This window comes from Crocodylus siamensis, chromosome 4, assembly GCF_052110815.1.
Source record: "Crocodylus siamensis isolate JL-2025a chromosome 4, ASM5211081v1, whole genome shotgun sequence".
NCBI classification, from domain to species: domain Eukaryota; kingdom Metazoa; phylum Chordata; order Crocodylia; family Crocodylidae; genus Crocodylus; species Crocodylus siamensis.
In genome coordinates this window covers 165,003,042-165,029,522 of record NC_143398.1, presented here as the reverse complement: position 1 = coordinate 165,029,522, position 26,481 = coordinate 165,003,042, and the positions used below count along the sequence as shown (strand labels likewise).

The following is a 26,481-nucleotide window of genomic DNA, read 5'->3' as shown; positions in this document are numbered from 1 at the left end:
ATTCAAAAAGGATGTGGAGAAGCTTGAGAGGGTGCAGAGGAGAGCCACGCACATGATCAGAGGTCAGGAAAACAGACCTTATGATGAGAGGCTGAGAGCAATGCGGCTATTCAGCCTGGAAAAGCGCAGGCTCAGGGGTGATCTGGTAGCCACCTATAAGTTTATGAGGGGTGCTCATCAGGATCTGGGGGAACATCTGTTCACCAGAGCCCATCAAGGGATGACAAGATTGAACGGTCATGAACTCCACTGTGACCAATTCAGGCTGGACATAAGAAAGAACTTCTTCACTGCCTGAGTCCCCAAGGTCTGGAATAGACTGTTACCGGAGGCGGATCAAGCACCCACTTTGAACGCCTTCAAGACACATTTGGATGCCTATCTTGCTGGGATCCTATGATCCCTGCTGACTTCCTGCCCCTGGGGCAGGGGGCTGGACTCGATGATCCTCCGGGGTCTCTTTCAGCCCAAATGTCTATGAAATCTATGAAATCACTCCACCACTCTTCTCAACGTATTTACTGCAATGCTACATCTTACCACCAACAAGCTTCCAGCTGCAGTGGAGCTAAATTACTGAATGGATGGTAAACAGCTGACTCCAAGACCACTCTGAACTGAATTATCGAGCTCCAGTATAGTGATGATGCTGTAGTGTATGTTTGTTTAGAAGCAGACCTTCGGGCCATCACTGACAGCTTTTCAAGACCTACAAGAAAATGTGTGTTACAGGGTCCCATTACTACATCAGTCGAACACTGGCCTGCCTACCCGTCTAGAGCAGTCTGTCATGTCTTGCCTGCCACAACTTGCCGTTTAATAAGTTTGCCATAAATATGCCGGAGGCTGCCCTTTTAATGCCCTGATGCTTGGGGCATTATACACAGCTCCAACCTGCCCTACACTGTGGCCCACATATGGTATTGCAAATTGGTAACAACCCTGGCCCAAGGCCAGGCTAAACTCTGCCTCTGCTGGGCATCTAGCATTCTACTCTCACACTCTGCCCCCCCCTCACTTGGCCTCATTCACACTGCCCGCTCTCAGTGGGCCACTCCCAACTCACCACAGATCTGTGCAGCTCCTTCAAGCCCCCCTTGTGCCTTTCTCTACATGGCCCTTCAGGTTTTCCTACTTCCACTCTGGCTGGCCCACACACAGCCCTTCAGACCCTGTGACCACCGGCCTTATACTTCACACTGTGCTGAACTCAGCCACTAGCCCCTCTCTGGGCAACTTGCTCATGTCCTCATTTGTGGGGGCTGGTCCATGTGTAGCCCATTGGGTTTCCCAAACAACTCTACTCTATATACTCCCTGGTGCAGCCCTTCAGACCTGCTTGTGCAGACCCTACTCTACACTCCTCATGCACAGCCCTTCAGGTGTCACCATGCACCCTACTCTGGCAGGCCTCTCTACACACTCCTGGCCCCTCACCGGGGCCCTCTTCTGCCCCCTCACTGAGGCCAACTCTATGCCCCCTCTCTGGGGCTCAAGGTCTTACACCCCACAGGCTCAGGTGTCTGCAGATGTGCCTCGCCCCATTGTCTGTCCCTGCTCTAAAATTACCCACTGGGTAGCGGGCGCTGGGGTTGTAAAGCACCCCTACTCACCTTTCACTGGGGAGGCAACTGTCCTGGCATTTCTGAGGAACTGCCCCACTATGGGAAGCCCCACCAGGCCATCCTTCCCCATCAAGGTATAGTTTTCAGTCATTGCCCCAGGACCAGGACCTTCCTATCATCCCCATAGGTCCTGCCCTTACCTCCATGGATGTTCTGAATAGCTGCTCAGCTGGGTGGTGTTCTTCCGGCTGCCAGCAGCAGACTGCTGGCTCAGCCCTGAGGGCCCAAGTTAAAATAGAGGCTGCTCAGCCCCACTCCTCCAATGGTCATGTGGGAGTGACAGAAACGTGTCACAGACCAAATCAACAATCCAGAGCCACCCACCCTGCATGGAAACATGTATCACAACTGCAACAGAGTCTGTTGATCCCAGATCAGCCTCATCAGTAATCTTTGGACCCAATAATAAAGCAATCATGGAAGACAATCATCCTCAACTGTGAGGGATTACTGATGAATCATGTAATTCTTGTACAGCATGCATTCTGATGTTTTGTATTAGAAGCTTTACATTAACCATTTATCTACATAATTTTCCAATTCTCATATAGCAAGTCAGAGTATACAATTTATACTTGGAGCTTTTGTATTTTTTTCATTATAAACATCAAAAAATCATTCTTTAGTGTATCCTTATGGCACGCAAAATCTCTCTGAAGAACAGCTGAAAAGGACTAACTACTAATATTTTGTCAGTCAGGCACTTCATTATCCTTTGGAGTGTTTAATTAGCCACATTTTCCTGTATACTGATTTCAAATCAGCCTGTTTATTTTTATTTCTTATCAAATGAAGAGATACTTACAAGCTTTCCTCAAAGACTTTAACCTTCTCACATCCCTCAGGAGGTTCACGTTTGAACATGTAGCTGTTGTTGGGTTTCGGTGAGGTAGCATATTTGGGTAGGGGAGAATTATTCCCATTCTCTGTTAAGTGGAGAATCCAGTTAAGTCATTAAACTAATCCATATTTCAAAACACTCCTTCTCCTTCTGCCCCCAAAATCTAAATGCTTCATTATCAACATCAGGAAGTTAAATGAAGTGTTTCCCCCCCTCCCTCCCACCTTACACCTGCTCATCTTAAAACTAGCTGCCCCACCTCATCTCTCAAAATCATTTTCGGAACCCAAGAGAATACCCCATTCCTGTGATTTCTCCTTTGCCTTTGACTACTTGTCCATGTGCATGTCCCATTGTGAGCAATCCCAAAGCAACGCCCACTTCATGGGGAGATAGGTCTCAGAGCATTATGTTAATAAATACTAACCTAGAGTTATCTGGTTACAGATGGAACAGTACCAGAGATGAATCTTCTGTCTGCCTGGGACAGAGGGAGGAGATAAGAAGAAAATATCTTGCATCTCTTTGTTTGTTGAAGTAAGGCAGGGCTGTCCAAATGGCTAGTGCCCCGGTTACAAAGACTAAATAACAGTGGCTAATGCATTTGGAGTTTGAGAGCATGAAGTTGAAGGAGCTTAGGTTTACAAAGTCCAAGATAGGATATTGTCCTCCCTTTCTTTCTAGGGCCAAGAACCTCAGTAAAATTGTCTCTGCTGTGTTAGAGAAATACTACTGAGCCTAGCTGGGGCCTCCTGAGCCTAGCTGGCAGGAGACTTAACTCTCAAAGCAAAATCATCATAAGGAAGGTCTTCCCCTAAAGGGAGATGGGCATAAGCACTATGTTGAACCCAATGGTGTAATAAGCTCTAACAGTATTTAAGACCCATTGGTCTATTGGGATGTGGGTCCATAACTGCTAGAAAAGGGGCAAAGGACTGTCAAAATGGAAAAGGAGTGATGGATCCACAGGTAGAAGAATGCATCTTTCAACCATCCTGAAGATTCTGCTCGTTTCCCAAGGGATGCAGAGTAAAAGGGGCTGCAGTAGTAGACTACTTCCTCTCATGATTATGCTGGCACATCCTTGGGTCCTCTGAAGTATGGTATGTGAAGGATGAAGCAGGATATGACTGCTGAGGCTACCTCTAGCTAGGGGCATGGATGGTATTTATGCTTTCTCTTTGAGGGTGTGCAAAAACTTTTTCTGGTTTAGGGAGGTTTTCTACCTCCCCTACAAAAACCAGAGCTCAGAAGGCAAGAGGAGTATCTTGTGAAGGCAGATATGACCACAGTCCAAGAAGATGTATACACAGCAGCCTGAATAGAAGTTCCGGTCACCAAGTATCCTTTTACAGGTAGGGCAGTGACTGCTGCCCCCATGTCTTGTAAAAGATTTGGGGTAAAGGATAGTAGACACCAGCAGGCCAACAGTGCTTGGTAGCTGGCAACTGAACTGCACGCTACCAGAGCAATACTGCTTTCTCTACAGGAATTCAGTCTCTTTGGCTCCTTGTCTTTTTGGGGTGTTATGGAACTTCTACATACCTTTCATTGGTCACAGCAACCACCAGAAAGGAAGGTGTAGACAAGTACAGAAAAATGGCACTCCTAGTAAGGACCAGATAATGTCCGTTAATCTTTCCACATGTGCTGGCAGGGAAGGCATCTGCCAAAAAGAAATCTTGTCTCAGCAATAAGAACTACCTTAACTGGGTACATGCAGATAATTACAGGATACCTTATCTTAGTGTCAAGATCTGTCCCTGGAATCACCCCTACCAAGTGGGAAACCTTGGGTAAGATAGGCACATGGGAAAAAGGCAGGAAAAAGGCACATGAGACCACAAAGCTGGAAGTCAGGGGACATAAGGAGGCAGCTCAGAGGTCCAGTGCTTCTCCTCAGGTGTTTCATGGCCTTGGAAGAGAGATATAAATGTACTTGGAAGCTCTCTCTGCTCTTGTAACCACTACATCCTGAGTTAGTCAAAGAAAAATGGACAGCTGAGAAGACCTCAACTGGTGGTGTTAAAAGGCCCTCAAACTGATTAGAATCAGAAAGTGCAGGCCTGAAGGATCTACAGTTGATATCATCCTTGCAGAAATTCAAGTTCTGGGTGGATTTTTATGTCATTCACAATCATGAAACAGTGGCACTTGCAGAGGTACTGAGATGGGTGGACAGAACAAAGCAGGAACGTACTAAGAGGCGCAATTTCCTTATGGAGCAGCCAGCACTGATGCCACTGTGGAATTTGATGTTGAAGTGTCAGACGCATGACACACAGCTGAAAAAGAAACTGTAGAGCATAGCATCTCACATGCTTATCCTTGTGCTTCTTAAGTATGAAAAAGGTTGACTGCAGAACAAGTGCATGGTCTTGGATGCTGCCAATTTTTGTTGGGATCCATGTAGGACTGCAAAATCTGAGATAGATGACAGACTTTAAACTCTCAAGATGGGTAACTCTTGCTTCAATCATTCCTGCGTCTACACTCATTTGAAGACTTCTCTGCCACCAATGATAAGAGAAGAAACTCATACTTATGGAAGGTCTATACCCACCTGAGTTTTGCACTCCAGGACCAGCAGCTAACCCCAAAGGTAAACCTGGAGCTTGGCCTCATCCATCTGCCCCAACTAGGGAAGTGAACAACGTACAAATAGCACACTCCACGGGATATGAATCTCCCTTAGGCAAAAAATGGTATTTAGCTTCCCCATCCATGGGGAAAATTAAAGGAGTGACACAGCTTAAAAAACAGGATACGGAGGAAACTGTTTTGGCAGTCAAAGAGGAGGCCAGGAAGAAGTAAGAGGGAAATGGAGTTTCACCTGGCTGAAGGAGCCTCAGATTTCTTCACTAACGATGAGAAGCACTTAGCCCTGTTTCTCTGAAGTCAGGCAAAAAATAGGGCAGTGTTATCTCAGGCACCTATACATAAACGCAGAGGCTGGTCTGATCCACTGGAATTCAGTGCATAGAAGTAGACTCAACTAAGTCTGCTGGAGCGTGGCAATTACAGTGCTCCAGCTTTTTGTATCTTGTGTATCAGCACCCCCGCACTTTAAAAATGGTGGTGGTGGTACTTGAATTAAAGCTCAAAGGAGCTTTAGTTCAAGCACCCCCACTGCCATTTTTTAAGTGCGGAGACATTGATACATAAGATGCAGTGGCACTTTAGAGCGGTTCTCGGAGCCACTAATTAAAGCACCGCCTTTCCCACCCCCAGACCATGTGTAAAGCGCCATTAGAAACTAATTGGTTCAGAGAGGCATGAGCTTTTGTAGGCAAAAACCTACTTCATCCTAAGGTGCCACCATACCCTACCTTTTGCTTAATAAAAACAGAGATGGAGCAGGAGGAGGAAAGAATGTACTTCAGTACAAAACCAAAAGAAAAGAAAACGGGTTCTAAGAGGAGCTGTTGATCAAACAGAGCTGTCATGTTCCAGAAACTCCACCTAAAGCAGGGGTGTTAAAGATACGGCCCACAGTGATGATATGCACCTCAGTCTGCAGAGGTAGAGCCCATCTCAAAAACGGAAGCTTAGTATTCATTGTTCTTGAATTCTCTAGAAACTAAGTAATGCTGCAAGCTCTATCAGAATTTTTCCTACTGCAGACAATGGTATCTGTACGTACATACACACACAGAGCACATCTGAACATACTTAGGGACATGGAAAATAGAAAGATCTCCCTCTTTCCTTCCAGTCACTATACTGAGGGAGGTAATGTATACTACACACAGTCCATCCTGAAAAATATCCATCCTGAACACAATGCACTGCAAGGAAGTCCTGAATACTATATGCTTCATATTTAAAATATTGTAAAAGCAGAACCCTTTTATGCCACACCTTTATCTCTGGAGTCAGCAAGAAGGTCATCTGCAGAACATGGGCTCTCTTCACTACCTTCATTCGAGATGGTGAGGAATGAGGTGGGGGACACAGACTGTGAACGGCTGCTGTTGTTACTGCTCCGATCTGCACCACCAGGTGTTTGGGTATCAATGCTGCGAGTACTACTGCTGCGCTGGACCACTGGAGGTGGAGCACGATGTCCATCTGGAATATCTTGTGGCTGTTATAAACAGAACATATTCATCAGGCCTCTACTTCATATCTTAAGCAGTTTCTTAAATTTTGTCCAGCAGAGTATAAACCTGAAGAAAATTAGATACATGTCAGACTCCACCAAAATACTTCAGGAGAGTAGACAATTCCTAAAATCATAACCTACTAAATATGAACAGGTCCTTTCTTGTTGCTGTTAAATCAAACTTGCTGAAAACAAATTCATGTAAGAAATTTCTAGAGTTTTGAAGGAAGAGGTGTGGGGAGACCAGAGAGGTACATTTAAAGCAATTCTCCAACATAAAAGGTAGGAAATGTTTCTTCTTTATTGATTTACTGTACTAATTGTCAAGTTTATCAATAATTAACAGTCTTCTACAACTGCAGAAGTTGCAAACATCCTTTTAAATCTTTTACCTTCCCCCTTCATGCTTCAGGAAAATCTTTAGAGGTGCACCGATTTATACTGGTTGCAAATTGTATCAGCACCAATAAAAGGAAAATTAACATAATTTTTAATTTGTTATTGGCTTTTTTTGGCCAGTGTAGCCAATAATGTTCACTGATAAATATAATAAAACTCTGGTGTGCATAGGCTAGCGTTATTCCAAGAGAAGTGGTGCTGGCTCCTACCCTGGGGGGTCTTTAAGAGGAGGCTGGACGAACAACTCACTGGGGTCGTTTGACCCCAGTACTCTTTTCTGCCGTGGCAGGGGGTCGGACTTGATGATCTGCTCAAGTCCCTTCTGACCCTACCAACTATGAAACTATAAATGTGTTGCCAATAGATCCAGGAAGGTGCTCCTCCCTATTTGGCACTGGTAAGACCACAGCTGGAGTACTGTGTCCAGTTCTAGGCACACTTCAAGAAGCATGTGGATAGGCTTGAGACGGTACAAAGAAGGGCCACCCACATGATTAGAGGCATGGAGGATAGGCCCTATGAGGAAAGACCCTGGAGACTGGGCCTGTTCAGTGTGAGTAAGAGAAGGACGAGAGGTGACTTGATAGCTGCCTACAAGTACGTCAGGGGTGAGCATCAGACTCTGGGGGAGCAACTCTTCAGGAAGGCACCTCAAGGGAGGACAAGGACCAATAGACATAATCTAACAGAAGGTAAATTCAGGCTGGATGTAAGAAAAAAATTCTTCGCTGAAAGGGTCACCAGAATCCGGAACACACTGCCAGCTGAGGTGGTGCAGTCACCATCCTTGGAGGTATTCATCCTTGTTGAGCTCATCTGAGCCCAATAATTTCCTGCCCATGGCAGCAGACTGAACTTGATAATCTTACAGGTCTCTTCTGGTTCTATGATTCTATAATATGTCTTCTGGCCAGAACCCATGGATGCTGTGTGCATGTTCGCAGCTGCATGCATGCATGTGGCAAGGAACTCAGCTGGGCAGTGTGGAGAGCAGCGCTCTGCAGTTAAGTCTGTGGAGGGAAAGGGGTACTGCTGGGGGACAGATTGAGGCCTGAGGGAGGGAGGGGAGGGGAGTGGGGCAGGGGGCACTCCTCCCTCCCTTGGGCCTTGATTTGTACCCCTCACAACTACACCTCTTCTCTCCTCCATGCCCCAGAATGGTAAATGGGACCCAGGGCCGGGGTGGGGAGTGAGATGGAGCTGCGGGTGGCTTGTCCAGGGGGCATGGGGGAAGGGCTCCCCACTGCCTAGCACACCCCTAAGGCATCAGGGGGAGCATGTGCCTTCTCAGATTTGTGCACAGAGTGGATGTGGGCTGCTGGCTGTGGGCTCAGGGCTCTCCACTTTGCTGCCTTTCCCCCCAGGAACCCCATGACATCCACGTGCCTCCTGCCTGCCTGGCAACAGTAGGGATGGCAAGTTGTGCCCCACACTGCCAGGTGGCCAAAGGGTGTACAGCTGGTGTGGGGCTCCTGGGACAAAGACAGAAGAGCAGAGAGCCTCAAAGCTGCAGTGGACAGCCTGCATGCACCCTCACCATGCTCTCTCCTCCAGTTAAAAGTGTCCCCACACTTAAAAATGGTGGCAGTGGCGCTTGATCCTCTGGATGAGCTGCCTGTGGCTTCATCCCACTCCCCACCCTGGCCTCAGAGGTCCCATTCACTACCCTGGCTGGGCAGTGCTCCCTGCCCCAACTCCCTCCCTCACTGTGGGGACCTTGATCTATGCCCCCAAAACCCCTTCCCCTCCACAGACTTACCTGCATGGAGCTGCTCTCCATGCTGCCCAGCTGCACTCCTGTAAATTGGTTATTGGTATTGAACACTATGGCTGTTTAATAATTGGCTATCGGTATTGGCCAAGAAAATCTTTATTGGTGCAGCCCTAAAAATCTTTTGTACTCCTTCAGTTGTGGAAGACTGAAGCAGAACCAAAATTTCTTTAAAAAAAACCCAAACCCAAAACAACCCCTCCCCCCAAAAAAATCATCAACCAACCAACCTTATATTTTGAAGAATATTGGGGACAACTGATACTTACAATAAGCTGTTCTTCTTTGTCGGTCTCCTTAATTATTATCTCAATCTCCTGGTTTAGGCCCTCTATGCTGTTTCGGAATCGGGAGCCTGCTGATTTGGTGATGGGTATCACAGGGACAAGCGCACTCTTTGGGATGGGAGCCTGGAAAACCATAGAGGAAGTGAGAAAACATTGTAGATTTATAGCACCATCTTGTAAAATGCTTAAAACGATAGCTGATACTACAGTTAAAAGGATAAAAATTTCTGCTGGGAAAAACAAAAACAAAAAAAATGTTTAACCTGCCAGAGGTCATTTGTTAATAATAATTATCATCAACTTAAAATAGCTGCATTAAGGCAAACATCTTTTTATATGAAAACCCAGACATTCCAAAATGATTTCATGGTTTATTTGTAATAGGCAAAAAAACTAAAGAAACTTTTTTTTTGGAGGCACTCTAGCTTCAGAAGTCATTACTTGACTCCTATATCCAATCTACCTCTAGGTTCCATGTTGTTTTGCAAAATGGGAAGGCTAAATACAAACATTCAAGATTAACCTCACAGGAACTCTACCTCTTTTATTAGAGGAGACCTATTTTGGACTTAGCTACTTTGTTTCTTAAGTGTTTATGCAGCATTAAAAGCCTGTATTATACAAAACTGATAGGAACCATGTTTGGTTCTAATTGGAATAGTCTCTGACTACTGTGCTCACCTATTCATTTAGGCTTTTTCTGCATGATAGCTACATAACTATGGATATAAGCATCCTCCTCAGCTAAAAACTTTCCCTGCATGCAAGAACAAAGAGAGACCCCCAAAACAAAGCTTGGTGTTCAGGGAATAAGGGTTTGCTGCATCGGCTTCTTTTTTTACTTTCTTGTCCCCTAAAACAGAGATCCATTCAGATCCATTATGAAAAGTGTGCAGGATCTCTCTCATCATCTCCAAATAAACAAAATTCAGTTCAGGCTGGGTATAGAAAGAACTTCTTCATGGTCTGAGCCCCCAGAGTTTGGAATAGACTGCTGCTGAAGGTGGTTCAAGTACCTACTTTGAACACCTTCAAGGCACATTTGGATGCTGGGATCTTATGATCCCTGCTGACTTCCTGCCCCTGAGGCAGGAGGCTGGACTTGATGATCCTCCGGGGTCCCTTCCAACCTAAAAGTCTATGAAATCTATGAAGGAAACCAAAATCCATTTTAAATCACAAAAATGTGTGTCAAATATGTTCCGAAAACATTCAGACTGAGTTATATAAAAATTCCACTTCCAACTACACTGCATCTACGCTACGAAAACATAAAATGCCCATTTAAAGTCTCTTTTCAGACCTCAAAAATTCACATTTTTGGAAGGTTAATGTCTGATTATCTAGCCTTTTCAATTCATTCATGAAGTAATAGTGGAAGAACACTCCTAATAACAATATATGCAGTTTTGGTTTTCCCTAACAAAAGGCAATGTAGGTTGAGCAAGCGAAAGCAAATGTACATTCAAAAGTAATCAGTGTGAATTAAATCTTATAGGAGATTCACTTCTGGTAGCTTGACTTTTCAACAAAACATATTACTATTTCATCATCGCAATATAAAATTGCAAATTACTGAAAATATAGAGCGATATTTGGCATCTCATAAAAAACTTATTCTGTACAAATTCAGGACAATTCATGGAAATTTTAGAGACCTGCTAGAAAGTTTTCATAAAAGCAGTTCATTTTACAACAAACATTTCTGGCCGAATGGGAGGGCACCTGATTAAGAGATGAAGGGTAGGCCCCAGCCTAGAGTTTTCTGTGAAGCAAGTTTTAATTTGAACAACAGAAGACAAAGGAAATGGCAAGAAAAACACAATTAAGACACCATGAACTCAAATGAGAACAGACATATAGGCAGAGACAAGAAAAGAATTGATATACATACTATCTTAAAATTCATACTCAGGTAGTTACTGAGGTTAATTAAGAGACTTGTTTGTTTGTTTTTTAGAGATCATTTCCAAAATGCACGCGATCTGCGTCCCCCCCCCCACCCTAAGTGCCAAGAAAGTCACGTTATGTTAATTCTGGTGAAATGTATGCAATTCTAATCATAACAAGTCATACCACCATCTTTTAAAGCAGCCAGACATTTTCCATTACAAGACCTTATTTTCAGTTGTTTATAAATTTCGGCAAACTTTAATAGTTTGACTGAAAACATTTTCCATACTGGTTAGTCAGTTCATCCCCATGGCCTTTAATGTTCCTAGCTTTAGTAAGGCAGAAGTCAAACCATGCACATAAGTATTATGTAGTATGGCTAGTAAGCCTGTGCCTTGGGTGCCAACTTCCCACTACTAAAGTAGATTTCAAGATGCTTTTCCCTAAAACTCTGCCTACCATAAAGAAAAATGCTTTCAGGTGTTGAAATAACATCAGTGTGGGGATGACTGCTTGAAACAGCAGACTCTTTAGGAGGAAAGCTGGAAAGGTCTTTTCCACGCATCAACTACGGAGAGCTAATCTTCTTTATGGACAATGAGCCTGCATAGTTATAGAAAGCTCCCTGAATCTGAATGACTCCCAGTATAAAACCAGGCAAATTAAAGAATTTATCCTCTCATTCAAAAAAAAGAGGTTATTCTTCCCAGAATGTTTAAGGGAAAAATCCCAGAAGAGTGAAGTAGTCAGAATAGATGACAAGAGCCTTCTTCTAGTTTAAACACGAACATTTCTTCACTCATGTCTCCAGTCAATTATTTACATGTTATTTGGGAGATGTGTGCCCTTTCCCCAAAGTTTCTTCCCCTGACAAGTGTCTGTGCTCCAGGCAATCAATGCTCTTGTGTAATACTTTTTCTTCCCTGCCCCCCAAAATTTACCAGAATGAGTTGGTAAGAAATTGTCAAATACTGTCATTTTAAGCATATTAATAACCACAAAACAATGGAAAATGCCAAACTGTTGAGAGCCATTGTACTACTCTTGAAAATGTATAAGTCTCCCATCTGTCACGGGCAAAAGGGGAACTTTGACTTTAAAGTAATGAAAAGGATCAAGAGATCTGTTGCAGTCCCCTAATACTTTCAACTCCAAAGATCTGTTCTCATACTGTGATGCAACAGATTATTTGTTAGGGAAGTATGAATAGAAAGGCAGTAGCATATTCAGGTTTACAGACATTTACCACCTTCCTTGAAACAGTTTAAAGCCTTTCATAGGAAATTCCTGCATTGTCAGTCTTCTGGAAGGACAACAACGACAGGTGTTTTACTGACATCACCTAAGCAACTGCTAAACCCTGAAATCCTTCCGGCAATTGTTAGTAAGTCAACATTTTTGACAGCTTCAGCAAACAGTGTACACTAAACCTCATAAAGTAGCTACCAGTATTCTTGCATTAAGTAGTACCATAGATGGAATTCTTCTAAGCCTTTCCTGTGGCTTGCCTCCATCTATTTATTGTAATAGGAATATAAAAAATACATAAATACACACATTGGTAAAGAAAGCTTTGCAGTAGATGTTAAAGAGTAATGAAGAGATCCAACTTCAACAGAAGAAGCTACTTCTTGCTTTCCTTGTAGCATAGAAATATCAAGGGCCTAATAGCTACAGAAAATAAACTACCCATGAAGATAAAATAATGCAATGAGAAACAAGTAACATCTTAAGATGTTATTAGGGAAGATAAAGGGACCTAGACACCTTTGATCATTTTAGTGGATATTATTCTTTTTTTGAAAAACAACACACATACAAGAAGTCTGGGGAAAGAACAAGACCAGTAGACTTCCAATAGAAAGGGCTAGAGACTTACTCCTATTGACTGATGTACTGGGTCCAGACTCTAGTTTGCCAAAGAAAGGAAACTATTAGGAATAAATTAAAGTGGTCTTAAACTTTTGTGTGTATAATTCATGTTCTCAGGCACAATACCTAACACTTAAAACTGTAAAGAGATTACTAGCTACAACTTAGGCCCCCTCTACATGTTACATGTATTATGCAATTGCCCAGTTAATTGCAGAATTAATATAGACTGGCTACACATGCAAATTAACTATTATGCCTTAAAAAGGTCCAATCTGCTATAAAATTAGAGCTGGAAAATGTTTAATAACTTTATAGTCCATTTCTATCCTGCTTTAATTTGAATGTGTATGATGGCTATGCTATACATGTGATTGTGTTTATTGTGCGTCAGATCCTATTATACTTTTACCTGGCATTTGTAAGTTGTAGAGGTTGTAGGTTGACCAAGTGACAGCAAATGTACATTCAAAAGTAATCAGTGTGAATGAAATCTTATAGGAGATTCACTACTGGTAGCTTGACCTTTCAACAAAACATATTACTATTTTATCATTACAATATAAAATTGCAAATTATTGAAAATACAGGGAGATACTTAGTAATAGGGGCCCTTATAGTCATGACAAAAATCTATTTAGCTGAAGCAAAGAAGAAATTATATGTGAAGCTTTCTTGATAATTCAATATAGGACAGGGGCAGGTAATTAGTTTGGCTAGAGGGCTGCTTAATGAGGTTTGGTGAGCTGTCGAGGTCTGCCTGGATAGTCTTGTCCCCTGGTCGGCAGCTTGGGAACGAAGTCCCACCCCTAACCCTGACCTTTGTCACCTGAAGTCCCTCTCTTTGTCCCCTGGAAATACTCCTTTTGGGAGAGGGGGCTGCCATCTTAGAACCAGAAAAAAAAATCATACACTAAAAGTCAAAACACCTACTGTAATATATTTTGACGTTATTACAAAAAATACTTTCATCATGATTTGTGTTTGCATATTGTATATAGGGAGGATTGCATAAGAACTCAATAATAAATTCTTAATCATGTAGTGTGCATGTGCGTAGGGTGGGAGTTTGAGGGGGTGTGGCTGTGTGTTAGGGGGCATACAGTATGTTGGGGTATGTGGTGGCAGGGTAGGGGTGTATGATATTTATGGGGTGAGGGAAGGTGGTGAGGGTGGACCCTCCACACTGTCCCCACAATGCAACACCAGGCGGGGGCAATCAGGGCACTGGTACCTGGTTCTGGCCAGCATGACACATTGCAGCAAGGGGCTCAGCCCCACTGGACCGTCTCTTTTGCCAGCCCTCCCTACCACGCATGCACAGCTCCTGCACTCATGCACCACGGGAAGGAAGCCCCACATACTGGAGCTGGCTGCCTTCTCTGCTTCCTACCACACAGGTCTGGGAGCAGGAAAGGCAGCTGGCTCCAGCCCATGGGGCTTCCCCCCCAGTACTGCACAAGTGCAGGAGCTGTGCATGCATGGTTGGGAGCACTGGCGATAAATGGCCTGACTGGGCTGCACCCCTTGCTACAATGTGCCGTACTAGCTGGAGCTGCGTGCTGGGCACAGGCACCTGAACTGGGCATAAGCGCCATCACCTGCTGCTGCTACCACCACCTCCTGGGGCTGCACACCATGGGGGGGGGAAGAAGTATGGGTGGATCCCCACACCCATATCCTGCCCACCTGAGCTCTGTGCTGCAGCCACCAACCTGGGCATGGGCTCCACGCTGCAGCCAGCCCCAACCACACACTCTGTGCTCCTGCCCAGCTGCAGCTCTGCCCTCATCCCCACTGCTTTTGTATCTGTTGCTCAGACTGAGCAGATCGCTGAGGAAGCCAAGCAGGTCCCTGGCAGTTGCAACAGCAGCAGCCCCACCTGGAAGCTGTGTGCTGACCTGGCTGGGCCCTTCTGTCCGAGGGTGGGAGTGAGGCACAATAGTATATGTTGGGGGGGCGTATGTATACATGGGCACCTCGCACCCACCCTCATAGGCAGAAAGGCTGGGCGGGGTACAATTCACTGGTGGACGCCGTGGGCCGGATCAAAGTGCCTGGCGGGTTGGATTCAGCCCACAGGCTGCATTTTGCCTGCCCCTGCTATAGGAACTCAAGAGTACGATAATGAGACATACAAAAAGAAGAGCCCAGGAGGAAGATCTAGACTGTTCCATAATCATAAAATAGAGGATAAGTTTAGGGATACAAAATAAAACAATTAAGTAAATGTATTGCCTTACCCTACTCTATTATTTTAGACAAAAATGTGGTTTCTCTGTAATTTGCATCTGTGAATTCACTATTCTTCTTGCTTACCTTACAAACCATCATTCTTTCACCACAAAGTGAACAGAATGCCTTTCAGGCCAGTGTTAATTTCAAAACCCTTCCTTTTTTCCAGGTGGGCAAGCACTCAGCACCCAGTTCATCATTTTCACAAGAAAAATGATCTGTGCATTCAACATTTATAAATTCATTCAACAGCAATCCAAAGTTTCTTTAAAAATCATGATCTAAAACACACAGATTTAAAATATTATTAAGCTGCATAATAGCAAAAAAGGAATAGCCTTACCTGGCACTGATTAATGGCTGCATGGTTACCATGGAATGGAGACTGTCTTTCTTTATCCCTATGATGCCTGCTGCTGTGCTTACTTCTCTGCAGTTGTTGACGCAATTTTGCAATCTGGCAAAGCAAAGTGTATTAGACTTCAGTTAGCATATTTTGCATCATAAGGTGCACAAACAACTGCATCAAGTTCACTTTATGGACGATTTAAAAAAAAAAAAAGAAAGGTAATTCCTTTGAATACATCTGTAACATTGGGAATCTTCTAATGTGTGCTAGCGTAAAGCTGAATCAGTTACCTACAACTATAGAACCACAACACTAAAATATTAGTTCTCATTTTAAAAATCAAGATCTGCAGGAACTTCTAGCACTTTCTTGCTGCTTTCCCTTGCAGGCATTAATAACTAGTGGTTTGTAGCATGATCTTATAAATTAAAAATAACAGCTGGCCCAAGGTATATTTTAAAATACAAGATTAGTAATTCTGTATTTCTATTTTCTCTCTCACCAAACTTTACACAGCACATCAGGACACTTCAACATCCGTGCTTATTCAAAGCTAATGGCAATGATGTATACAGAAAACAGGCTTGACCCAACATATTTCAAACAATAGCTTTCCTGACCTCCTTGAGTTGGTCTGTGCTGCCCCATGATGCTGAACGCTTGTGAGAACCTCTCTTCTTTTCTAAATATTCTTCAGCCCAGGCACTCTCTGTCTGCAGAGAGATTACAAAACTGATTAAAGAGGGTCTTGCTTATTCTTCCTAGAGAGTCACAGACAAATTACAGGACTGAAATAAATTATGATCTTCCAGATTCAAAACACTCCTAGAAAACATAAATAACTGAATAAAAACCTTATGTGCCAGCTCTGATATTCCAACAAGAATGAGGATATAGGTCTGAACAACTGAATACAGATTTTGAAACTTTTAGTCTACATAGCAGACCTCCCTCCCATTTCATATGTAGGAAAATCTTATCATCTTAAATATTACTCTAACATACATATAGTTTTTAATTTAAAACAAGAAAATAATTTGATTTATTATGTTCATATGGTATAGTGTCCATTCAGTTTAGTGATTAATACACCAGGTATTAAATTTGAACCTGTGCTGATGGACAGAGAATTTCAGTACTGTTGAGCTAAGTGAATAAGCAAATATTCTTGTCTATAGGCAACAATACACATTTAATGGGACAATATTAAACAACTATCGTGGCCTTTCAAAAGTTAGGAAATTTTGAAGTGCCCTAATTAAAGAGGTCAGTGCAAAATTAATTCAGGATGCTTGCAGGGCATTACATTATGATACAGTAATATAGTAAGTATCATAATACTGTTATACCAAATCCCTTATTCCTTTAGAAGACAGAATAGTAATTACTTACTGAAGAAGCTGCTATTCAATGCCTTGTTTTATCCTCATTGTTCTGTACACAGCCCTTAGTATTTTGCTGAACACTATTCAACACTTATTCTGAATATACAGAGGTTATTTACCAATAATTATTCTTAAACAGGTAACTGTGCATAATTATTTAATACGGTATGTTTGGTGTCAGATTGCAGAATACTGTTGAAAAGTTGAATCTCCTGGGAGGGTGAGAATTCCTGCATCAAGGCATTATCAACTAAAATACCCTGTATCAGGGTGCAAACAAACCCCTTTACTACCTTAGTTCCTTTTCAGAAAGAGGACTAAGGATACAGAACAGAATTCTGAAGCAAAGAGGAAGGTGGCCTATTAGTAACATGCACAAAGACAAATCACAGAATAATGATTGCTAGCAATTAACCTGTCATTTTGAGGGGCTCTGTATATTCCCAATTGTAAGAGGTAAGCAAATAGCGAGTCAGAGTAAGGTAGGCAAGTTAAACGGAGATGTAACATCATTTGCTGCTTCCCAATAGCATCAACCATGCTTTGCTGTCTCAAGCTCTCTCAGTGAACTGTATCCACTATGGGGATCAGTGGCCCCTCATGTGTCCATCTAATATAAAGACAACGGTTTCTACAGTTGCCCTTTCTGTGCTGAGTGATGGTTGCACACCGACATAACTTAGCTAGTAATCACCTGGAGAAATCCCTTCCCCAACACTATGAAAGGGGGGCGTTCATACATATGAAGTACATACATACTAAGGGATTTTCCCCCTTGTTTTCCCATAGTCCTTTCACCCCAGACTGCAGATTCCAAAGTCTAAGCCTGTGATCAAAGGTGTAAGGAGAGGAAATGGAGCATCTTCAATATGGTGCTGCCAAGCCCACACAACAGCTTGGGACGCTTCATTCACTTACCATGCAGCCATGTAATGAGTAGCATGAACTGCTCGGGAGGGAAGAGAGAAAAGAGCAGTAGGCTCCCACCCAGTTCATGTGAACCAGGTACCCTTCTGTGTACAAACTTTGCTACCTGTTGCAACACTGAATACTTGCATAATTGCATGCTTCAGGTGCATTTCTGGGAGCATTCATCATAGTGCCTTTATGAACTGGCCTGCGCTGTCCTCTTTTTTTCCAGAATGGTATGGTGTGAGAAAGAGAAAGATTTTGTTGCAAAGAAAATGTACAAGAGAAGTTTTCTATCTTTGCATGTGGGAGTTCAGTTTCTGTGTGTTTTGTATCAGGAATCTATCCCTAGACAGCCAACAGGGCAAGTTATTTTGTTTTGTTCTGCAGTGTGACAAAAATAAAAATAAATGGTTTTGTTGTAGCATCCCTCTCCTCACAAACAAGGTTTGCTAAGAGGAAAGACAGTATGAAGTATCCCAAGTGAAATGTTTTTGCTCAATTGTTGTTCTCCACTCCTCCCCTTCCACTGGCCTTTCAGAGCTTTGGAGAGAACAAACCAGGGGCAAAGTCTGGCCCACTGGCTGGATCTGGCTGGCAGTGGACTCCATTTCCCAGCAGCCCCTGCCTGCATGGCTGGGGCCAGTTTCCATGGAGACCCCAGCAGAAGTCCCACTGTGACAGGGTGGGGCTGGGGTTTCCCTGGAGACCGGCCCCAGCAGCACTGGCAGGGTGCACAGCAGGGCAAGGAGCTGCTCCAGGGCTGGACTAGGACTTGCAGCAGTGACAGTGTGGCCCGGAGCCAGGGCAGAAACATGATTTGCAGCCTGCACGTTCCAAGTGGGAGCATGCAGGCAGTGGGTCATGGCTCTGCCCTAGCTCCTTACAGCAGTGACAGTATGGTCTGGAGCCAGGGCAGAGCCACAGTCTACAACCTACATGTTCCAACTAAACTCCTGCCCTGCTAAACTTACTGTTAGCTTAGACTAGCCTCCAAAGACTGAATTGATTCAGCCCTGGACAAAGCAGGACCAGCCTCATAAACTATATCATCCCAGCTAAGACTCTGTCTACCCAGGTCTTAAAAACCACCAAGGATGAGATTCCACAACCTCGCTGGATAACAGGTTGCAATGTTTTACTACACTCCTAGTGAGAAAGGTTTTCCTAATATCCAACCTAAATTTCTCAACTCCATCATCTCAGGGTCGCTGCTGCCCAAGTTGCCATCCACTACTACATTCCCCACCAATTCTTTCCTTTCTGTGAGCAGCAGGTCAAAAGCACTGTCCCCAGGACAGTGGAGAGGAGTGAGAGGAGGATCCAGGTAGTTAACCAAAGACTGTGATGCTGGTGTCATTGGGAAGGTTTTGGCTTCCATGACCACAGTCCACTCTTTGGCGAGAGAGGCAGTGAGCTCCTGGGAAGGGACGGCCTCAACTTCTCTCCACTGGGGAGGAGGCTCTTCTCAGCTAGACTGGCTGACCTACTCCACTGGGCTTTAAACTAAGCCTGCTAGGGATGGGGGGGACCCACTGCTGGCCTGCTAAGCAACCCTTGCAAACCTAGCAGGCCTAGGCACTTAAGGGAGCCCACTCCTGCCCCAGCCCTGGAACAATCTGTAGGCAAGGCAAGGGCCCCCCAAGGGGACACTTGCCTGCCTGTACACAAATGCCAGGAGCTTAGGGAATAAGCAGGAGGACAAGTTCACAAATAACAGAGACCTGGTGGGACTCTACCCATGACTGGACCACAGGTATACACAGCTATACCCTGTACAGGAGAGAGCGAGTAGACAAAAGTGACGGGGGTGTCCTCTGTCAAGGAGAGCTACATGTCCCTGCAAACTGATACTGGTGACCTGGGTGGACAACTGGAGACCCTGTGGGTTAAAATCTGTGGGAAACATGGCACAGGGGACACAACGGTGGGAGTCTACTACAGACCTCCCACCCAAAGTCAAGACCTTGACCAGGAGTTCACCTAGGAATGGCTGAGGCCGCATGCTCCAGGACCATGGTTGTCACAGGAGACTTCAGCTACCGAGACATCTCTTGGGAAGAGTGCTCGGCTAAATCTGAGTGGTCGCAAACTTCCTCTAGTGTGTGGATAACCTCTATCTTACTCAAGAGGTCTACAGACTAACAAGAGGTAAAGTGCTGCTCAACCTGGTACAGGCAACCAGGGAAGACCTAATCAGCGACCTAATGATCGATGGGAAGCTGGGCGACAGCGACCACGAGCTGATCACCTTCACCATCTGCTGTAAAGCTGGCAAGTTAGTCAGCAATAAAGAAGTCCTTGACTTTAGGAAAGCTGACTCTGACAAGCTCAGGAGGCTTGGCAGTGAGCCCCTAAGGGATGATGACCCCAAGGGGAGGGGAATTCAGGAAGAGTGGTTGCTCCTCAAGGGAGCAATCCTCGATGCACAAGCTCAGGCTATTGTCTCGGAGGAAAGGCAGCAAAAGGACACAGCAGCCTCCGTGGCTCTCTAGGGAACTAGTGGACCTCCTGCAGCTAAAAAGAAAGGCCTACAAAGGATGGAGGATGGTATCCACCTCCAAGGAGGAATATTCCACAATGGTCTGGTCCTGCAGGGAGCGAACCAGGAAAGCCAAGGCTGCAACTAAACTCCAACTAGCTCCAAGTATCAAGGACAATAAAAAGTCCTTTTTCAGATATGTGGGGAGCGGGTGGAAAAGCAAGGGAAATATTAGACCCCTGCTAAACCAGATGGGACAACTGACACCCAGGAAAAAGCCAACCTATTAAATGGGTACTTTGCGTCGGTCTTTCATTAGTCCCATGAGACACCCATGCCCATTATGGGACAGGGGGGCCTAGGTGAGGGAGATTCCCTGCCTTCCATTAATGCTGACCTCGTGAAGGAACACTTTGAGAGGCTGGACACCTTCAAGTCAGCCGGCCCTGACAATCTACACCCCAGGGTATTCAAGGAGCTGGCTAGCATCATAGCCCAGCCCCTGGCACAGATCTTCAAGAACTACTGGCGCTCTGGTGCAGTGCCTGAAGACTGGAAGGAGGCCAATGTTGTACCCATCTTCAAGAAAGGGAGGAGAGTGGATCGGGCAAACTAGAGGCCCATCAGACTGACCTCTATCCCCAGGAAGGTCTTGGAAAAGATTAACAAAGAGGCCATCCTTAACAGACTAGCTGACGGCAATATCCTGAGGGATACCCAGGATGGGTGTGTTGTGGGTAGCTCTTGTTTGACCAATCTCATTTCCTTTTACGACCAGGTGACCTATCACCTGAACAAGGAAGAGGAAAGTGATGTCATATATCTTGACTTCAAAAAAGCCTTCGATCTGGTATCCCACGATCACTTCTTGGCAAAACTGGCCAACTACGGTCTCAGGTCCACCACGATCTGCTGGCTGGGGAATTGGCTCCGTGGTCGGACCCAGAGGGTGGTGGCTGACAGAAGTCAATCGTCATGGTGCCCTGTGACCAATGGGGTCCTCAAGGCTCTGTCCTTGGACCTATATTCTTCAACATCTACATTAATGATGTCAACACTGGAGTCAGAAGTGGGCTGGCCAAGTTGGCAGGCAATACCAAACTCTGGGGTAAAGCATCCATACCTGAGGACAGGTGGGTGATCCAGGCTGACCTAGACAGGCTCAGCAAATGAGCATATGAGAACCTGATGGTGTTTAACCCCAAAAAATACAAGGTTCTCCACCTTGGGAGGAAAAACCTGCAGCATCCTTATAGGCTCGGCAGTGCTATGCTGGCTAGCACTATGGATAAAAGGGACTTGGGGTTCATCATTGACCACAAGATGAACATGAGCCTTCAATGTGATGCTGCAGCTAAAGTAAGCAAAACGCTGGCTTGCATCCATAGATGCTTCTCAAGTAAATCCCGGGACGTCATTCTCTTGTCATACTCAGCCTTGGTGAGACTGCAGCTGGAGTACTACATCCAGTTTCAGGCTCCGCAATTCAAAAAGGGTGCGGAGAAGCTTGAGAGAGTGCAGAGGAGAGCCACGTGCATGATCAGAGGTCAGGATAACAGACCTTATGATGAGAGGCTGAGAGCTATGGGACACTTTAGCCTGGAAAAGCGCAGGCTCAGGGGTGACTTGATGGCCACCTGTAAGCTTATCAGGGGTGTTCACCAGGATCTGGGGGAAGGATTATCCACCACAGCGCCCCAAGGGATGATAAGGTCAAACAGTTATAAACTCCTGCAAGACAGTTTCAGGCTGGACATAAGAAGAATTTCTTTATGTCCGAGTCCCCCAGGTCTGAAATAGCTTGCCACCAGAGGTGGTTCAAGCACCCACATTGAATGCCTTCAAGAGAAATTTGGATGCTTATCTTGCTGGGATCCTATGACCCCAGCTGACTTCCTGCCCCTCGGGCAGGGGCCTGGACTCTATCTTCCGAGGTCCCTTCCAGGCCTAATATCTATGAAATCTATTTGGCTGCTCCAGCCTTTGCATCCGAAGTTGTCCCTAACACTCTCCAAAAACTTCCTGGATTGCCAGTATTGCTCTTCATGAGAACCAGGGTCTGTGATTGGGTAATTTGTGCTAGCCATTTGAAGAAAGCCTCATCCACCACATCCTCCTGGTCTGGTGGTCTATAGCAAACACCCACATCACCCTTGTTGCCCTCTCCTCTGACACTAACCCAGAGACTGTCAACAGCCTATCTCCAGTTTCATCCAGGAGCTCTGAGCAATCATAGAGCTCTTTCGCATAAAGTGCAACTTGTCTTCATCCTTGCCCATCCTTCCTGAACAATTTATACTCATCCATGACAGTTCTCCAGTCATGTCAGTTATCCCACGTCTGTTATTCCAATCATGTCATGGTTCCATGAATGTACAAGGAATTCCAATTCTTCCTGCTCGTTTCCCAGGCTCTGTGGTTTCGTGTACAACCACCAAGGTAACTAGCTAAATGCTCTACTTTAAGGAAAAATGAGAATGCATCCCTTGGTGCTCCCTTCCTGCTTGTGCTTCCTCCAGGTCACCCCCTTACCTCAGGGACTTCTGCCCTAACATCTCCAACCTGTTCTCCGCCTATTCCTTTCCTTTCTCTCATCTCAGTCCCTGGATCCTTGTTCCAGTCTCCATTCTTCAGGATTCTCATGCCAGCCCCAGCTTTCTTGTCCAATCTGTTCTTTTCTTTCCTTTCAAACTCCCTCCTTGACACTAAATAAAAGGCCACACCTCCATCACATTTCCAAAGCACAGAAACTTGATTATTTGTCTTCCTGAGATAAGTAGAATGTGCACCAGAGTCACCAACTTGTTTACACAGTTGGGAGGCTGGCCTAGACTGAATCTAAAGATCTGGCCTTCTTATCTGGGACTAATTATCTAGGGACAGGGACTCTCTCTCATACTCTCCCCATGGCACAGCCCATATAAAACTCAAGAGAATTTTGACCTTCCCATTTTTTAGGCTAAATGTTTCCTACTAATCAGAGGTCAGGAAAACATGATCAGAGGTCAGGAAAACAGACCTTATGACAAGAGGCTGAGAGCCATGGGACTCTTCAGCCTGGAAAAGCACAGGCTCAGGGGCAATCTGGTGGCCAAGTCAGGTCTGACCACTCACGTAGGTTCCTAGTCAAGTTACAGGACCTTCATGTAACACAGGAGGTGCATGGTCCCACAAGGGGAAATGCCTTGTTGGACCTGATCCTGGCCATGAGCAGCGACCTGGTAAGCGGACTGCGGGTTCTAGACCACCTGAGTGATAGCGATCATTGCCAACTGGAATTCACCATCCAGCGCAGTGTGTCAAAGGCCTGCAGCAAGGCAACAGCCCTAGATTTCAGAAGGGCAAATTTCAATGAGGTAAGAAGACTGAGGTCCTGGAGGGGAAGGGAGTTGGGAGTCCAAGAAAAGTGGTCGTTTCTTAAGGAGACGATCCTCCAAGCCCAAAGAGTGACAATCCCCACATGGATCAAAGGGGGCAGGAGTGCTCAAAAGCCCCCATGGCTCACCAAAAGCATCCACAAATGTCTCAAAGCTAAAAAGGAGGCATACACCCAATGGAAAGGAGGAGCCATCACTAAAGGAGGATTATACCTCCACTGCCTGAGATTGTAGGGGGGCGATTAGGAAGGCTAAGGCAGAGATGGAACTGGGACGAGCGACCCAGATCAAGGACAACAAGAAGTCCTTTTTTAAATACATAGGGGGCAGAAAGAAGGTAACATAGGGCCTCTGCAGGATATGCTTGGAAATCTGATGGTCACACCAGACAACAAAGCTAACCTCTTTAACAATTTCTTTGCCTCCATCTTTTTGAGCAGGGACTGGAGCACTCTCCACATTGGGATCCCCAACAAACCCAGGGGAAGCACTGCCAGGCCCAGGGTCAGTGAGGACCTAGTCAGAGAACTTCTGGTGGGTACAGACTTGTTCAAGTCAGCAGGTCCTGACAATCTCCACCCCAGAGTGTTGACGGAATTAGCAGAGGTCATTGCGGGACCCCAGCACAGCTTTAGGAGCACTTGTGGTGCTCTGGCGAGATGCTGGGGGACAGGAAAAGGGCCAATGTGGTCCCCATTTTCAAAAAACGGAGCAATGAGGACCCAGGAAACTACAGGCCCATTAGTCTTACCTTGGTCCTGGAGAATCTCTTTGAGAAAATTATCCAGGAGCACATCTGTGAGGGACCAGCAGGGGAGATCATGCTTAGGGGCAACCAATATGGGCTCATTTGAGGCAGGTCCTGTCAAACCAATCTAGTGGCCTTCTGTGACCAGGTCACAAAATCCTTGGACGCAGGTGTTGCAGTGGATGTAGTCTTTCTGGACTTTAGGAAGGCCTTTGACACTGTCTCTCACCCCATTCTCATTAAGAAATTAGGTGACTGTGGTGTTGATGCCTACACAGTCAGATGGGTTGCAAATTGGCTGGAGGGCCACATCCAGAGAGTGGTGGTGGATGGGTCTTATCTGACCTGAAGGAATGTGGGCAGTGGGGTCCCCTAGGGCTCGGCCCTTGGGCCCACACTGTTCAGCATCTTCATCAGCAACTTGAATGAGGAGGTGAAAAGCACCTTGTTCAAATTTGCAGATGACACTAAAATATAGGGAGAAGTGGGCACGCTGGAGGAGAGGGACAGGCTGCAACTAGATCTAGACAGGTTACAGGGGTAAACAGATGAGAACAAGATGGGATTCAATACCGACAAGTGCAAGGTATTGCACCTAGGGAGGAAGAACCAGCAGCATACCTACAGGCTGGGGAACTCCCTTCTAGTCAGCACAGAGGCAGAAAAGGATCTTGGTGTCATTATTGATTCCAAAATGAACATGGGCCGCCAATGTGGGGACACAGTCAGGAAGGCTAATCGCACCTTGTCATGCATCCACAGATGCATCACAAGCAGGTTCAAGGAGGTGATCCCCCCCTCTATGCAACAGTGGTCAGGCCACAGCTGGAGTACTGTGTCCAGGTCTGGGTGCCACACTTCAAGAGGGATGTGGATAGCATCAAGAGGGTCCAGAGGAAGGCCATTCACATGATCGGGGGCAGCAAGGCAGGCCCTATGAGCACAGGCTATGGGACCTGAACCTGTTCAGCCTCCACAAGAGAAGGCTGAGAGGGGATCTGGTGGCCATCTACAAACTGGCCAAGGGGGACCAGCAGGCTATGGGAGAGTCCCTGTTCCCCCAAGCACTACCGGGAGTAACAAGGAATAATGGCCATAAGTTGACTGACAGTAGATTCAAGCTAGATATCAGGAGGCACTACTTCACAGTCAGGGTGGCTAGAAGCTGGAACCAACTTCCAAGGGAAGTGGTGCTCGCTCCTACCCTAGGTGTCTTCAAAAGGAGGCTTGATAATTACCCAGCATTCTTTCCTGCCCATAGCAGGGGTCGGACTTGATGATCTGCTCAGGTTCCTTCCCACCCTACCTACTATGAAACTATAGCCACCTATAAGTTTATTAGGGGTGTTCACCAGAACCTGGGGGAATGTCTGTTCACCAGAGCGCCTCAAGAGATGACAAGATTGAATGGTCACAAACTCCACCGCAACCAATCTAGGCTGGACATAAGGAAGAACTTTACTGTCCGAGCCCCCAAGGCTTGGAACAGATTGCCACCGGAGGTGGTTCAAGCACCCACTTTGAACGCCTTCAAGAGACATTTGGAAGTTTATCTTGCTGGGATCCTATGACCCCTGCTGACTTCCTGCCCCGGGCAGCAGGCTCGACTTGATGATCCTCTGGGGTCCCTTCCAGCCCGAATGTCTATGAAATCTATGCAATACTGGGCCCAGGGCAAAAAAAACAGATGATAATGAATGAACAATGATGGTACAGGAATCCTGTTGCAACACAGAGAGCTGCTAAATAAAAAGGAGAGAAGCAGGGAAACTAAATCTGTCAATGCTTTATTTCTGATTCCTGACAAATTGCTTAACTTGTTGTTTATATCTACTTACCTGATTTCTAGATAGGAAACTTCTGGGGCATAAGTCACCTTTTCTAAGCCTCTAAAATGCTTTGCACAAAAAGGTTTCATCTTGGCTAGAGCTTCCAGAATGTTATTGTTAATAATATCCCGTATCTATCTTCCCCCTATGATATCCAGTATATACATTTGTATTAATACTGTCATTCTTTATATAATATACATCATTTACATAAACGTAAATATCTTAGCTGTGCAATCAATTATTCACTGGCCTCTCCCTCTAGCGTAATAAACATTAGATATGCTGTATCAATTTAAAAACTAGACTGTATACTGATGACCAGCTATAATTGTTGCTCATCTTTTATTGTTCTCATATGTATGCACTTGCAA

The 26,481-nt window shown here is 45.2% G+C and overlaps 1 protein-coding gene across 2 annotated transcripts in view; it reads right to left on the bottom strand.

Moving 5' to 3' along the window:
* The window catches only part of FAM117B (family with sequence similarity 117 member B), an 81,462-nt gene that overhangs the window by 18,306 nt on the left and 36,675 nt on the right, over positions 1 to 26,481 (bottom strand). The window contains exons 3-7 of one of the 2 annotated variants that reach the window (XM_090044769.1): positions 15,998 to 16,090; positions 15,372 to 15,485; positions 9,011 to 9,151; positions 6,328 to 6,553; positions 2,431 to 2,551 (exon numbers count right to left, since the gene is read on the bottom strand). In XM_090044769.1, coding sequence (XP_089900895.1) covers positions 2,431 to 2,551; positions 6,328 to 6,553; positions 9,011 to 9,151; positions 15,372 to 15,485; positions 15,998 to 16,090 — 695 coding nt within the window. The remainder of the gene's footprint in view (positions 1 to 2,430; positions 2,552 to 6,327; positions 6,554 to 9,010; positions 9,152 to 15,371; positions 15,486 to 15,997; positions 16,091 to 26,481) is intronic. The other variant, XM_090044770.1, reaches the window with a different exon arrangement.